This window comes from Geotrypetes seraphini, chromosome 11, assembly GCF_902459505.1.
Source record: "Geotrypetes seraphini chromosome 11, aGeoSer1.1, whole genome shotgun sequence".
Taxonomy (NCBI): domain Eukaryota; kingdom Metazoa; phylum Chordata; class Amphibia; order Gymnophiona; family Dermophiidae; genus Geotrypetes; species Geotrypetes seraphini.
Window position 1 is genome coordinate 133,185,407 of NC_047094.1, and position 15,704 is coordinate 133,201,110.

General features: G+C 39.7%; 1 protein-coding gene across 3 annotated transcripts in view; it reads left to right on the forward strand.

The window, feature by feature from the left end:
- The window catches only part of MYBL2 (MYB proto-oncogene like 2), a 52,200-nt gene extending 36,788 nt beyond the window's left edge, over positions 1 to 15,412 (forward strand). For all 3 annotated transcript variants that reach the window (XM_033963101.1, XM_033963100.1, XM_033963103.1), the window contains exons 12-14: positions 4,654 to 4,767; positions 5,833 to 5,979; positions 15,071 to 15,412. In XM_033963101.1, the coding sequence (XP_033818992.1) occupies positions 4,654 to 4,767; positions 5,833 to 5,979; positions 15,071 to 15,199 (390 nt within the window). In that variant the 3' untranslated portion in view covers positions 15,200 to 15,412. The remainder of the gene's footprint in view (positions 1 to 4,653; positions 4,768 to 5,832; positions 5,980 to 15,070) is intronic.
- Positions 15,413 to 15,704: the final 292 nt, after the last annotated feature.

Sequence of the window (15,704 nt, forward strand, 5' to 3'; positions counted from 1 at the left end):
TTGTAACAAATACAAGCAAACTTGAAGATGATTCTGGATTCTACGGGTAGCCAGTGGAGTTTCTGATAGTAAGGGGTAATGTGTTCCCATTTTTTTAAACCGTGGATTAGTCGAATCACAGTGTCCTGAATTAATCTCAGTTTGTTGAGGTTCTTTTTATAAGCACCTAGGTATATGATATTACAGTAATCTAAAGTGCTTAAGATAGATGATTGTACTAGTAAACGGAATGACTTTTCGTCGAAGAATTTTTTAATAGTGCAAAGTTTCCATAGAACCGAAATACTTTTTTTAAACAATAGGTTTATGTGATTTTCCAGAGTTAGGTGTTTGTCAAGGGTTACCCCCAGTATCTTTATGGTTTGGTCGATTTTGTATTCTTGACTCTGTAAGTGAATTGTATTTTCATTTATTTTTTCGTTGGGGGATGCCAGGAAGAATTTGTTTTTTTCTGTGTTGAGTTTTAGTTTGAAGGCCATCATCCAGCGCTCTATCTGATGTAGGATGTTGGTTAAGGAGTTGATGTATTGTGACGTCAGGGAGGTTAGAGGGATCACTACCGTAATGTCGTCTGCGTAAATGTAGAAGATGAGCCCTAGGCTTTGTAGCAATTTCCTAAAGAACTTAGGTAGATATTAAAGAGGGTCGGGGATAGTGGGGAACCCTGGGGTAATCCGCAGTTGTTATTCCAGCTATGGGAAAGTTTGTCGTCTTTGAATACCTGGTAGGATCTGTTCCTGAGGAATCCCTGGAACCAATTGTGAGCATTTCCTGTGATGCCTATGGCTTCTAGGCAGTTCAAAAGAATGGTGTGATCTACTAGGTCAAAGGCGCTACTTAGGTCCAGTTGCAGGATCATGGCGCTGGTACCTTGGGTGAGGAGGGAGTGAAGGTAGTTTAGTAGGGAGGCTATTATTGTTTCTGTGCTATGACCAGGTCTGAAGCCTGACTGGTTGTTGTGCAGTATGTTGAATTTGTCTAAATATGCATTTAGTTCAGCGTTTACCATCCCTTCCATTATTTTAACTGCGAGAGGGATGTTAGTGATAGGTCTGAAATTGGATAAGTTGTTGGATGGTTCTTTGTTGTTCTTTTTAATGGGTGTTATTACAATTTGACCTATGTTTTTCGGGAACATTCCTTTGGTTAGTTGTAGGTTGACTCAGGTGAGTAGTTTGGCTTTGAAGATGATTGGGGCTGCTTTCACTGCATTCATTGGGGGCAAGTGTCCAATCTGCAGTATGATTTGACTTATTTGTTGTAGAACTTGTTAAATGTATGCCAATCGGTCTCACTAAAGTTGTTTCACTAAAGCTCATGTCTGCTTTGGAGGCGACGAGGTCGTGTGGAATGAAGTAGTCCCAGTGGGAATCTGGAGAATCTGTTAGAGAGTGTCTTAAATTATTTACTTTAATGTTGAAGAAGTCCTCCAGGTTGTCGGCTATCACTGTGGAATCTTCTGTTGGGTTTGTGTGAGATTGAATGTCATATAAGTCATGGACCAATCTGAAGAGTTTGCTGCTGTTTATAGAGGTGTTACCAATTATGTTGGCATAGAAGGTTCTTTTCTTTTCTTTGGTTGAGTTTTTATAGTTTTTCAGCTTTTGGTGCCAGGCATTTCTAGTCTCTGGGGTTCCTAGTTTTGACCATTTTCTTTCTAACTTTCTTAATTCTCTCTTTATCTCTAGGAGCTCTAGGTCAAACCAGTCTGTTAGGTATCTAGGTCTCTTCCTTCTTTTTTTCAGTGGAGCTATTTCGTTTAGTATGCGGTTGCTGGTTTTGATCCAGGAGCACATAAATTGATTGTTTTCTTCATCTTGATTATGAAAATGTCATAGTGAGACCAGAATTCTGTAGGGTTAATCTTGCCTCTACTGGTGTGGAGTAGTGTGGACCTCTTCTTATTTTTCGTTGTGGTTGAAGTAGTCTTCAATTGCCAGTCTAGTTCGAAGTTGCATATTTTGTGGTCTGACCATAGTGAGTCGCACCAAGTTTCTGATCTCCATATTATGTTGGGATTTGTCGAGTGTTTTGAGGACAAAGTTACCAGGTCTAATTGGTGGCCTTTCTTGTGGGTTATAACTGGGGGTGAGTTGGGAAAGTTTAGTGCTGCTAGAACAGACCAGAATTCCGAGATCTCTGGTTGGTTAGATTGCTTTAAGTGCAAATTTATGTCTCCGCTAAGGAGGTTGTGAGTGTCTGTTAGGGAGTTGGTTAATAGGAATTCGTAAAATTTCTCTTTTGCTGAGGACCATTTTTTAGGGGGGATGTAAGCTAGGGTGATCGTTAGGGAATCGGCTAGTAGTTCAGAGGTTAGCTTTAGGGATAGGATTTCCAGGTTTGTGGAGGATTTGGAGCTTAGCATGGTGCAGATTAGGTGGTCTTTGAAGATTATGGCCAGTCCTCCGCCCCTGCCTCTTTCTCTTGCTAGGAATAGAATTTTGTAGTTGGGGGGTAGGCATTCTTGGATGATGATGTCATCGTCGGAGAGTAGCCAAGTCTCTGTCAGTAGTATGAAGTCGGGGCTGTTGTCGGTTAGCCAGTCATAGATTAGTAGATATTTGTTCCTCTTAGATCTTATATTCAAGTAGCAACCTCTGAGGTTGGAATAACCTGGCGGGACTTTGGCGGTGGGGTGAGAAAGAGAGCAGTTATTTAGCACTCGGTCTTTTTTGATGTAGGGTCTGGTAGGTCTGTGGGATATTGTGAGTACTGGGATAACAGATGGGTTGGGTTCTGAGTGGTCCTGGAAGACCCAGTGTTGCATTATAGGGGGTTTGGTCATGAAGTTGCGTGCTGAGGAGTAGTGGATGGGGATTGGGAGGAGGTAAGGCTGAGCAGTTGTCATACTTTTTAAGCCGATTAAGAAAAAGCTAACAGGAGAGTGATAAGGCTGTGGTGCAGGAATGCCATTTTGGAATTGTGCATTCAGAAAACAATTGTAGCAGTAAACAGAGGAGGGATGAAATAAACATTGATTTCTTAAAGCCAGCATTTAAGCTAGATGTGATGGGGGTACTCTTCTGGATGTGATTCGCTTTTTAAAAGGCGGGAATGTTATCTGAATTCCCAGAAAACTAAAAGGTATTTTCAAAGTGTTTCCTATATCCTGTGGTAGAGTATTTTTTTGTTTTTTTTGCTTTGTTTTGGTCTCTAGCTGGTTCCTGTCGGCAGTGGCATAGTAAGGGTGGAGGAGGGTCTGCCCCGGGCACAGGCACCCAGCCTCCTCTCCGCCCCACCCGCTCCTTCCCCGTGCGCCGCATCCCCCTTACCTCTGTAAGATTCCTGACACGAGCAGCAACCCCCAAGCTGCTGTCACGCCAGCGGTGGCTCTTCCTATGATGTCACTTGTCACTTCCTAGGTGCGGGTCCAGGAAGTGACATCAAAGGAAGAGCTGACGCTGGTTGGGAGTTGCTGCTCGCACCAGGAACTTTACAGAGGGGCAGGAGGAGGTGGAGAAGGAGCGTGTAGAGGATACCACCACCCCGGGCATCTTACCCTCGCTATGTCACTGCCCGTTAGTGTATGTGCTTGTGATCACTTTCACAATGGGAATCCAAAACTTGAATAAAACCTTTCCCCCCCCAATACCCCCCCCAAACAACCAACCAACCAGGCTGTGCACAGTATCTGCACAAATTTTGAGCTCGCTCTAGGAGCCTTAAGGCACATAACAGCTGTTGGATATTTAGCTCTATATAAGCATAAGGGGAAACTGGGTGCATGGTAACAACTTAATTTTACTAGGAATTTCCAGGTATCTCCGAGGGAACTCGTCCCTCTCCCTCCTTTCCCCTCTCTTCTCTCTTTAAGTCACCTTGAACCTGTATAATAATAATAATAACTTTATTTTTGTATACCGCCATACCCAGGGAGTTCTAGGCGGTTCACATCAGTTAATCCAAAATTACAGACAATGAGGTCTTGCAGTTAACAGGAGGGAGGAGCAGGTTCTTGAAGTTAACAAGTTAGGAATTTACAATAAGGTGCAAGTCATTGAAGTTAACAAGTTAGGAATGTGTAAAATAAGAAGGAGTAGGTGGGGATTCCAGATCATTGGTGGGAGGGGTGGGAGAGGTAGAAGAAGGTGTTGAGGGTTCTATCCGTGAAATAAGTGTGTTTTGAGTTGTTTTCTGAAGTTAAGGTAGGTGGGGACATCGAGCATAGTTTGGGCTAGCCAAAGGTTAAGTTTGGCCGCCTGGAAGGCGAAGGTTTTGTCAAGGAACCTTTTGAAATGACATAATTTTAGGGAGGGGAAGGCAAACAGATGAATCCTGCGGGAGTTTTTGTTGCTGTAATTTAAATTGAAGTGAGGGTTGAGGTAACTCGGGGATATACCAAATACTGTTTTGTAGCAGAAGCAAGCGAACTTAAATATGACTCTGGATTCGAACGGTAACCAATGCAATTTATGATAGAAGGGGGTGACGTGTTCCCATTTGTATAGGTATGATTAATTAGTTTTACCCATAGAAAGTGGTAGGTGGTTGATAATTCTAAATTTCAGAAATGTTCTATTAGTTCTGGAAACCATCTTCCTCCATTTGACACTCTTTGCAAGTCCTGCAATTTCTTAGGTAAAAAATAAACATGGGATTTATTTTGTTGTGGCTGGACATTTTAAGTTCTTTGCTGCTTTTTCCTGTTTATAGCATCACCGAAGTCCTCTCAAGAAAGTCAGGAAATCGCTGGCATTGGATGTTGCAGACAGGGAGTTGAAGCAAGCTGTGTGTAGCATAACGCCCAGCTGTTCAAAGACTTCACAGGTGGGTGATGGAAAACAGTCTTAAATACACTCTTTTTTATTAAATTTAAAAGAATTCCCTCCCGTATAAGTTCAAACTGTTGTGATCATAGATCAGTATTTTTTTCCAAATCTTTATTCCTTTTTTCATATACATCAAGTGTACAATAAATATAGCTCATCATATTACATTATCACTTGAAATTTCAAAACAAAATATTTCAACATAAATTTTTCCCCACCCCCATTCATATCTATACATATATGTTATACTTCCTATGTGTATTATTCAATTAAAATATGCAAATATTTATGCAAATATTTATTTACATTATTATATCCCCCCCACTCCTTCAAATTGTCACATAAGGAAAAAGAATAATAAATAATAATTAACCTTATTCATTATAATAATCTATTACTGGCCTCCACACATCCTGGAACCTTTTAAAACATCCATTTTGCACTGCAAGTAGTCTTTCCATTTTATACAGGTGACAAACTGAATTCCACCAAAAACTATAGTTTAATCTAGTATAATTTTTCCAATTAAACGTTATTTGCTGGATCCCCACACCAGTAAGAATCATCAGAAGCTTGTTATTTGCTGCAGATATTTGGCATTTAGCTCTCATACACATACCAAAAATAACCGTATCATAGGACAATGCCACATGATTTTCCTTCATTAGGTTGACTTGATCCCAGATCGATACCCAAAATGCCTGAATATATGGACAATAAAATAAAAGATGATCCAAAGTTCCAATTTCAATTTTACAATGCCAACATCTATTAGACTTAGAGCAATCTAATTTTTGCAATCTAGTAGGGGTCCAGATTTTTTTATTTTTTAAGAATAGCAATTACCAAACTTTTTTATCCCAATATTGAATCGACATTCAGATTCCTTCAGTGTTTCTTTCCCCAGACATTTTTGTTTTACCTTAAGTAAAATGAGTTGCCTAAAATTTAGGTTAGCTGTGCATGAACTGTATAATGAAGCAGTTTTTACTAAGTACCTTCTTTGACTGTTTGCTCTGGGTTCAGTAATAAGTTGCTTTTCCTTTTTCCCATTGCATATTAGTCAGATAGCTTTCTGTCAAGATCCTTAAATGAGTCTTCATCAAGTATTAAGGAAGAGAACAGCGTTTTGGACAGAGCGTTTCTACATGCCAAAAACGAGTCCATTATCTATTCACCAAGGCCACTGAAAATCAGTACACCTGCTCCGGTAAGATTAAAATCATCTAGAAATCACAGTATCGATTCCTATGTAGTAGAGAATGACACGGGGACAAATTTTTCCCCGTCTCCGCAGGAGCTCAGTTTCCCCGTGAGTTTTGTCGCTGTAACCATTCCTGTAAGCTCTGCCTTAACCGCACAAGCCTCGAACACTTATGGTTTTAAAGTGTTTGAGGCTTGTGCAGATGAAGACGGAGATTTCAGGAATAGGACAGAGACAGGAAACGAACTTGACTGGATGGGAAGGAGTTCCGTGGGAACGGGGGAAAAATTTGTCCTCGTTTCATTCTCTACTATTTGGCAGCTTCTTTGTTGAAGCCGTCTGAACCATCTCGCACATTAAGATCTCGGTCGAAACAATTGTCAGTGGTTCCTGCTATAAAATCGATAACTAAGACAATTATTATTTCAATGATCTTTAGTAGTGTTGGCCCCTAATTCTGGAATTCTCTCCCAGATTTTATTTGTCAGGTTTCCTCCTTTTTATCTTTTTGAAAGAATTTGAAGGCATATTTTTTCCAAAGGGCTTTCTCTGATTTACCCCAGCCCCACCTTTTTTTTTTTTTTTTTTTTTTAATAAAATTGCAAAAGCGGTTACTAGTGATATTAGAATTTGTTGTGCCACATTTATAAAATAGAAAAGAATGGGAATTATAACAATTTTAAAAAGATCTGGGGTCCATTGGCAAATTATTGTAATGATTAGACATCATTTTTCACTAATAGTATATTTATACATAGGGGGGTGGGGGGATGGTATAAATTTCTTTTTAAAGATTAATTATTAAATAAGTTTATAATATTTATATGATATTTTTGATTGAAATATTTAAGGGAAGGGTGGGGAGGGATTAATTTATATATTTAGGATGATATTAGTAAGAAATTCAAGTGATGTGTTTATTTTTTATGATGTAATATTGTGTACTTGTAAGATGATAAAATGAATAAAGAATTGAAAAAAAAAAAAAAAGAAACTGCAAAAGCGGTTTTTAGTGGTGGCCGGCCCACTGAATGCTTATGAGTTCTTATGAGCTTTGGCATCAGCACAGAGCATTCAGTGTGCCAGCCTGCGCTAAAAACTGCTTCCTTAGTGAAGTAGTACTGTTTTTATTGTTTGTTTGATTGTATTACGTTAGACTGATTTGTGTCAAGTGATTTGAAGTTGGCTTGTTTGTGTCAGTTTTATGCATGTTGAGTTGTAACCTGCATAGCTTTTATTTTTTTTTGTGTGTGTGTGTGGGGGGATATGCAGGATATAAGTGTGTGTTTTTGGGTTTTTTTTTAAATAATTTCTTTATTCATTTTTAAACTTACATCAAGTGTACAGTAAATATCAAACAATTATAATAGAACATCACTTGAAAAAACCTTCAATATCATACACCAAGAAGATTTAACCCCCACCCCCCTCCCAAATTCATATACAACTAATATATACCACATGAAAATAATATCTTAAGACAATCATATATATATTCTTAATGGAAAACAAAGAAACCCCCCCACCCCAAATCCACATGTGTATTAAGATTGGGAAAAGTGTAACTTATTCATTACTATAATTTAATAAAGGTCCCCACACATCTTTAAATTTATTATAATAACCTTTTTGAACAGCCAACGCTCTTTCCATTTTATGCACATGACAAACTGAATTCCACAAAAAACAATAATTCAGTCTTCTACAGTCCTTCCAATTATATGTTTGTTATATGGCAACTCCTGTTAATATCATCAAAAGCTTGTATATTATTATATTATTAGGATATGTGTGTTAATAAGTGGCGGTTGGGTGTTATTGCCATACTTGATAGGAGCAGTGTAGAAAACAATGTAGGTGGGACTGTCAGAAATCAAGGCAGCAGAGGACCCAAGATGGCATCGAGAACGGACACATAACCTGGAGCTCTCCTTCCTACTAGACCTCGAACGTTTGAATATTACCTCTGTCTTTTTTTTCCCCTTTTGTTGCCCTTTTGGGAGATGGGGAAGTGGAAGAGAAGTATCTGTCCAGGTCCTCCAGGGGCCAGGAACTCCAGAGGTCTTACATTGAAGGAAAGGTGGTGTTCCAAGTGAAGAAGACCATGCTGACTTCGGGAGAAACGCCAAATTCTACAGCGAGCCTTAGTTCTGGATGGGTTTCCTTAAGCCCAAACCAGGGGCAGTCTTCTCTCCAACCCGGAAGAGAGCCCCATGGAGAGAGAGGCGATATAACCCTCCCAGGAAGAAAGACAAGTGACTAGTTATGGAGGAAAAGCAGGAGGGAAACCGATGGTTGAGGTTGACCCCGCTGGAGCCCCGACATCGGCACTCACTACGGAGACTGGAGAGATTTCATCTACCGGAAGAGAGAACATGCAGTTTGGAGAGTTGATAAAGCCTGTTGTCAGTACAGATGAACTGTAGAGAGCTATGAAATCATGGACTCCAATCTCAGAAAAGCAGTAAAAATGGTAAGACCTGACTGTGCTTCTATCAATTCCAAGGTGAAAGGCTATGCGAACAAAGTGAGAGTATAAAAAGACATGAACAGATTAATCAAATTAAGACTTTAGAAGTGGAGATTATTAAAGAAAGATCTTTTATTCAGAAAAAGTTGGAATTTATGGAAAATAAATGGAGGAAGAACAACTTGAGACTGTTAAATTTCCTTAAATCTCCAATTGTGTCAGCAGCTGAAATGGTTCGGAGATATTTGAAAGAAATTTTGTTGATTCCAACTGAGAATTTACCACCAATATTAAGAGCTCAGTATATCATTTGGGAGTAAACGAGCTAATTCTACTCCCACTGAAGTGGTGGGAGCCGAAGGTTGGTGAAATTAATTTAACCAGTTTTCTGGAAAACTCATTGGAAGTAATGACTGAAAGGACTACTTTTGTACTAACATTTGCTTTGGAATTTGATAGGGATTTAATTCTTCAGACCTATTTCAGACATATGAATGATCAATCTTTGGTTTCAACAGTGTCTTTGTTTCCTCACCTATCTCAAGTGACAAAAGAAAAAAGGACTTTTTTGCATATAGGCTAAGGGTTCAAGCTTTGGGTACATCCTTTATATTAAAATTTCCTGCAAAATGCTGTTTCTCACCAGGGGAGGGGGGTTCCTCTTTATTTGAACCAAAACAATTTTGGCTAAAGAAGGGGGGGAGAGTAATGATGGGAACAATAACTTTACCCACAGTTTAAAAGAAACCGGCTGTCGAATTTGGTCTCCAATGCTGTCCTTTTGGTTATTCTATACCAATTTTCTTCTTGAATTTTTTTTTTTTTGGGGGGGGAGGGGGTCCTAAAAGTTGTGGACTAAATAATTAAATAATATTTCTTATATGGTAGTATTGGTACCACATAAATATGTGGGGGTTCTAATTTCCAAATCTGTATTCAAGTAATGTTTACTTTATTTTGAAAACTGATGGATTAAAAAAAGAATCAGGGCAGCAGCACAATCACAATACTTATTTGGACGGTACCCCTCCCCTCATCCTTCTAGATACCACCTTAATTTAGGGCTTGACAAATCTTGATTGCCATGGTGCTTAGAAGTTGCATCCTGGTACCTATGATTTCATGTTCCCAAATCTTTTCCTTTTTACAGAGTTGCCTCAAACACATCGCCCACATCTGGACCACAGTTCAGCTCTCTGTAAGCTTGAGTCATGTGGTGCAGGAAGTTCAAGACCAGCCCAGGTTTTCAGCACTGTGTAGTTAAGCGTGGGAGAGGTAGCAATTTTTCAAATAGGGTACAGAGAATAGGTGGCAGATTCCCAAGCACGTTGGTTATCATGAGAGTAAGAAAGACTGACTGAAAGGGGAAGGCGGGTGTATGAGAGAGATTGGTGAAGGTCCGGGCCATGGTGATATGAAACAGTGTCATTTGCCTCTTTGCTTCACTTGTCAAGGAGGTGCTGTCTCGTGGCTGGCAGCATGTTTTGGAAAGGGATATTGCTGACTTTGCCACCTTCACTGAAGACTGTGTTGGGTGAGGGAAAAGTGAGAGGTCTTGGCCACTGGCTCCTGGATTTAATGAAAACTTGTTGGGGCCTGGCTTAATTACCCAAATCGTGACTTGCCAAATTCAGCTCTCTTCAGACCAACATCTTCATTCAGTTAAAATGTTGTTGTGTTGTATCCCAAGTTTATTCAAGTTGTCTCATGATTGCAGAATTTAAATGGCAGTACTGGAAAACGATATGCTTTGTTTAAGTCAGGGCTGCCCAAGTCCAGTCCTCGAGATCTACTGGCAAGCCAGGTTTTCAGGATATCCACAATGAATATGCATTAGAAAGATTTGCCTGCACTGCCTTCTTGGTATGCAAAATCTCTCTCATGCATATTCATTGTGGATATCCTGAAAACCTGGCCTGCCAGTGGATCTTGAGAACCGGACATGGGCAGCCCTGGTTTAAGTCATTGGATTTCTTAAGTGCAGGCATTGGTAGGGCAATCCAGTGCCCAACCATTGATATTTGGGTCTCTCAACCCTGCTGTCCAAGGTCAATTTTAGTCTCCACAATTTTAGCATTGCTAACCCCTTCAATAGTGTTAAATTTTGGCCTTTTGGTTTTTCTTTTTCTTCCATTGTCTCTTGAGGCATGGTACTATGCACCTTCCTTCACAATATGAAAGTTTTTCATGTTTAAACCTTTTATTAAATCCTCCATTCCATAGTGTCCCTCCAGACTGGCACAGACAAATGGGTTATGCACTCTTTAACACTTACTGGAGACAGGACTACTGATTTCCTGCTTAGACTGTATGTGAGCTGTAAAGTCCCCTGAGAGTCGGTTTTCCTCGGTCTCTAACAGGTAGTAGATGTAAGTTTGCGCAGTCCCAGGCTGGTATTTTAGACCTTATGTCTGTTTTTGGGGTGTCCCCTCCACCCCAAAGAAGAAAAAATAAACACATTTTAAAATCTATCAATTGTTCTCCTCATTGCAGGTGTTTTTACTTGTTGCTGGACTGGGGTGGAGACCCTTGGGGATGGTCTCTCTTCCCCAGGGGTGATGCCCCCCACTTATCCTGGTTAGGAGTCCCACTTTTTTTCTTTTTTGTGCCTCTGATCAACTTTGTGTTATGGTAGACAGGCCTTGAGAATTGTGGGGTTCTATTTCAAATTAAAACAAAGAAAAAAAGTGAACCTCTTGCTGTCTCTTAGCAGCAGACTTTCCCTGCTTCCCTGTGTCAGGCCATTGCTGAGGCTGGTTGTTATTCAGGGAGGGGGGATCACTGGGTTGACCAGCACAAGTGGTAGACTGTGGTATGCAATGAGCACAGACAGATTTAAAAAGTGCCCCATTTGCCTCTGGCGCAGTTTAGACCCATCAGGTTCTGCAAATACTGTAAATCTGAGGAAGAGCTGAATTGGCAAACATATTTTTTAAATGGTTGGTTCCTCCTTGGCTCTGAAGCTTATCATAGTTGACATTGCAGATGGATGATTCCTGGATATCCATGTCATAGCTAACTCCTCTTCTTTAGCATTTAAGGTTTGACCCTGATACTGGATATTGACAATATTTTCAAGAAATTGAGCTGCAGACAGTGCTTGACCCATATGTTTTAATGCTTGTAATTTATTCCTGTCATTGTGCAATTATTTTTATATGCTCACTCACTTCCTTCCTAATTTCAACAGCTTCAGCAATAAAACAGCTATTTTTCTGTATTTTTTTAAAAGCTTCAGAAATGGGTTTCAGCATTCTCGGCATATTTCTCTTAAGCCCACTGTTGAAGATGTTTGCCATAATGGTGCCATTATTTTCGTTTGATATTTGTTCAGACGCTCTTCAGAATAGGCCAGTTCTGGATATACTGCTCAAAACAGTCCACTCCAGAGTTTTATCTGATATCTGGGTTCATTAGCTTGGTTCCACTCATTATTTTCAGAGCTGCTGCTGCAAAATGATTGTTACAGAAGTATTTAGCAATTTCAATGACATTAGTCTTTGTCTGGCGCACTGAAGTCTTTGACTACAAGGTGCAGCAATTGAGCACTGCAACCATATGTTGTTAGCTTGGTATTCTCTTCATGTGCTTCTACATTTCTTCTCATCTTGGATACATTTTGCAGCATAGTCTGTGACTAAACTGTGTATTAGATATTTGAATTTCTGTTTACATTTTATTATAGCTTTTGTTGCTACTTCCTATACGTATTCTGCTGTTTAAGCTTTTCCTGAGGTATCAATAGTTTCTGCAAGAAAGACATTCCCTTCTATTCTACAAGCACATACAATAGGATCATTGTGGACATTACTGTACCCATCAAGATTTAGGTTAACAATTTTATCCTCTAGGCCTGTTGGACGTTGCTCTTTTTCTCTATCACACACTTCGGTCAGCAGTTTCCCTGCAACATCTACTCTGCTGGGTGGACTGTATCCTGGTCTCAAGTGACAGAACCATATTGATGAAGTGTGGATTTTCAATCAGTCGGAAAGAATTTGCTGTATAAACAAACTGGGCGATTTTTTTCATTGGTGACTTTTTTTCCCCCAAATTGCTGTTTGTTTGTTTTTTATCACAAACATATCTATGGTGTTTCCTGGATGGTTGGATTTTTTTCTTTCTTTTAGGAGATATACTGTGGATATTTGATTATATATGATGTGACTGAAATACTATCTTGGACAGATAATTCTGAAACTAGAATGCGGATAATTTCCAGAATCCTTTAGGTTAATAGATTCCCCTAACAAAAAAGTCAGTACTGTTATTTTATTATTGATACCATTTCTATTTATTTAGTATTACTGATTTGTCTTCATTGCCACTCAGTACTGCCCAAAAAAGGAATATTTACTTGATTCAATTCTATTTATTTTTTTATGATAACTGTATCAAATTGACAGTAGCATGCAGTAATACCAAATATATTTTTGCTCAAATAAGACAATTCTTCAAGACAGTCTATTAAGAAATATGATGAAATCAAAACATTTACTACCCTGAAGATCCTGCCTGTTCAAACATGTTCATCAGAGCACATCTCATGATGTTTCATTCGGGCCACCAGTGTTGCATGGTTTGCATTTTCCATGCGTGCATGCCTTATCCAAAGGTAGAGGAACTTCATTAAAATATTTCCAAACTTGGTCTCTTTTACAGGCTGCTGCCATTATAGTTTTTCTCCTCTTGAGGAGAGAATAATATAAACTTCAGGCTATACACACAAAGATCCCAAGACTTGTGGAGTATTGTGCTCAAAAGGTTTCACTTTCATTTGTACTGCTTGCCCCTACCTCCTCACACTTAGCTCCTTGTGCAGATATATAAACTTAGCACTTAAGTGGTAAGGGGTTGATTCTGTATACATTGATCTACAAAGGAACAATGGGACTAAGGTCTTTTTCAACTCTGTATAGTCTATAACATTTTTGCTATGAAGCAGCAGCATGTTATCCCAGGACAAGCAGGCAGGTATTCTCACTAGTGGGTGATGTCATCCGACAGAGCCCCGATACGGACGTCTCACAAGCATACTTGCTTGCAGAAACTCAGAAGTTTCGAGATGCCCGCACCGCGCATGCGCCAGTGCCTTCCCGCCCGATGGTCCGGGCGTGTCTCCTCAGTTCTTTTCTTTCCGCAGAGCTGAGAATTCTGTGCCAATTGAACCCGTTTTTTGCCTTCTATCCTTGCCGCGGTTTTGAGTTTATTTCTCTTTATCGTGTACTTGTTTTATTTTGTTTCTTATTTAAAAAAAAAAAAAAATTTCTTCCGGTGCATCGACCGGGTCGGCCGCGTGGCTCAGGCCCCGCTCCTTCGATCTCGCGGCAGAGCTTTTTCGGCCTATGTCCAGTTTTAAAAAGTGTAGCAAGTGCCAGCGCGCGATTTCGTTGATGGACCCGCATCGACGCTGCCTGCAGTGTCTTGGTCCAGAACATTTCCCGAAATCGTGCCGGCCTTGTTTCACTCTCACAGCACGTGCGTTCAAGCGTCGCTGTTTTTTGTGGGAGTCGATGTTTAAAATGGAAGCTGCTCAGGAACCTTCAGCTTCGACTTCGGCCAGCGCTTCTTCTGTTCCGGTGAAGCCTCCCGCCACTTCTGCGGCATCGAGTCTCCTGAAACTGGCTTCTTTTGTTCCAGCTTCGACTCCGCCTGCTGCACCGGTGCCTTCCTCCGTCTCCTCGGATCAGGTACCTCCTCCTCCCATTCCACCCGTGGTTCTCAAAGTGCTGAAGGCTTCCAAGCAAAAGCACTCGACCACGAAGGAGCACGAAGACCGTGCAGGGGGCCCCACTTTAGGTGCGGCAACCTCCTTGTTGGCTTCATTGTGGTCCCTTTTGGAGGCTCAGTTTGTTGAGCTCATGACCACCATGGGGCCCAAGTTGATAGATACAAATTCAGTTTTGAAAAATGCAAAACCAAGCATCTGGATAATATCTTCTAGATAGTAAAATCATCTGTGACATTGAATGGATAAATATAATTAAGCAAAAAATTTAAACATTCAATAAATATACAACCTCATGCTACATAATTAAAAACTAATCCTTATTTCATGATTAACTTTTGAACTATAATGTATCATAAATAGAAAACTATTTTAGACTTTTCCTCAAAACATAAAAAAAATCCAATTTACTTAAAAAAAATAAAAATAAAATCAGATTTTATTTATTTTTAAATCATTGAACTTTTTTATCCACAAGAACAGCTTTACTAGGTCAGACCAGTGGTCTTTCTAGCCAAGTTTCCACAGTAGCCACAGAACTACATATACTGTATCCTGAAAACCAGAGAGAACCCAAGGAATGTATATACCCAGGGGGAGGGAGGGTGGAAGGGGGGTATTTGTTTTGTATGGTTCTATTCTCTTATGAAAATGGTGGTTGGATGAGGTTTTTTTTTAAATGTATGGATTCTGATTGATTATAAGTGCATATATGATTACTATTATTTGTATAGATACTGTATTGCATTTTGTTAGCTTTAGAAACTCAAAGATTTATAAAGAGAAAAAAAAAAAGCATATTGTTTTGTATGTAATTTTCTTTGTGCTTTGTAATCATGTACAGGACACTTATGTTAACACATGTCTGATTTATACTATTTATTCTCTTTTCTGTTAAGATGTCCAGTGCTTGGAAAGCAGTGGCTTGTGGAGGAACAAAAGACCAACTGATCATGCAACAGAAAGCCAGGGCTATCTTGAATACTTTCAAGCACAGTCACACATCTCGGACACTAATCTTATCTTGAAGTGGGGTGTTTTTTGTTTTTTTAAATGTAAGAAAAGCTTTGGATATATATTTTTAAATTCTATACCATGAACCTTGCAACAAGAATAATGATATATTCAGTAACCTCCTGCAGATCTACAAATGAGCTACATATAGTTGTAGGCTATTTTGTCGAGGTTCTCGGTTGAGATTTTACACCTTATTCTTTAGTCGGGTGTCAAATTAAAAAAAACAACAACAATTTTCAGTTGCACAGTTGTCCGTTTGTTTAATGGGCACCGAACTCTTACATTTTTAAAGATCGTGTGTAGATAAGGTTTTGCAATGCATCGTTCATGAAGCTTCCCAAAGAAAAAAATAAGATTTGGTGTGCTGTGCTCAGAACTGGGCCTATGGACATCTCTAATAATGGAAGAACATTTGACCTCCTGTTGTGGCAGATTTTTGAACCCATCGTTCAGCCTCTACCTCTGAGGGTGACAAAATGACTGTATTTGAACCCAGGTCCTGTAGTTCAGAAAGCC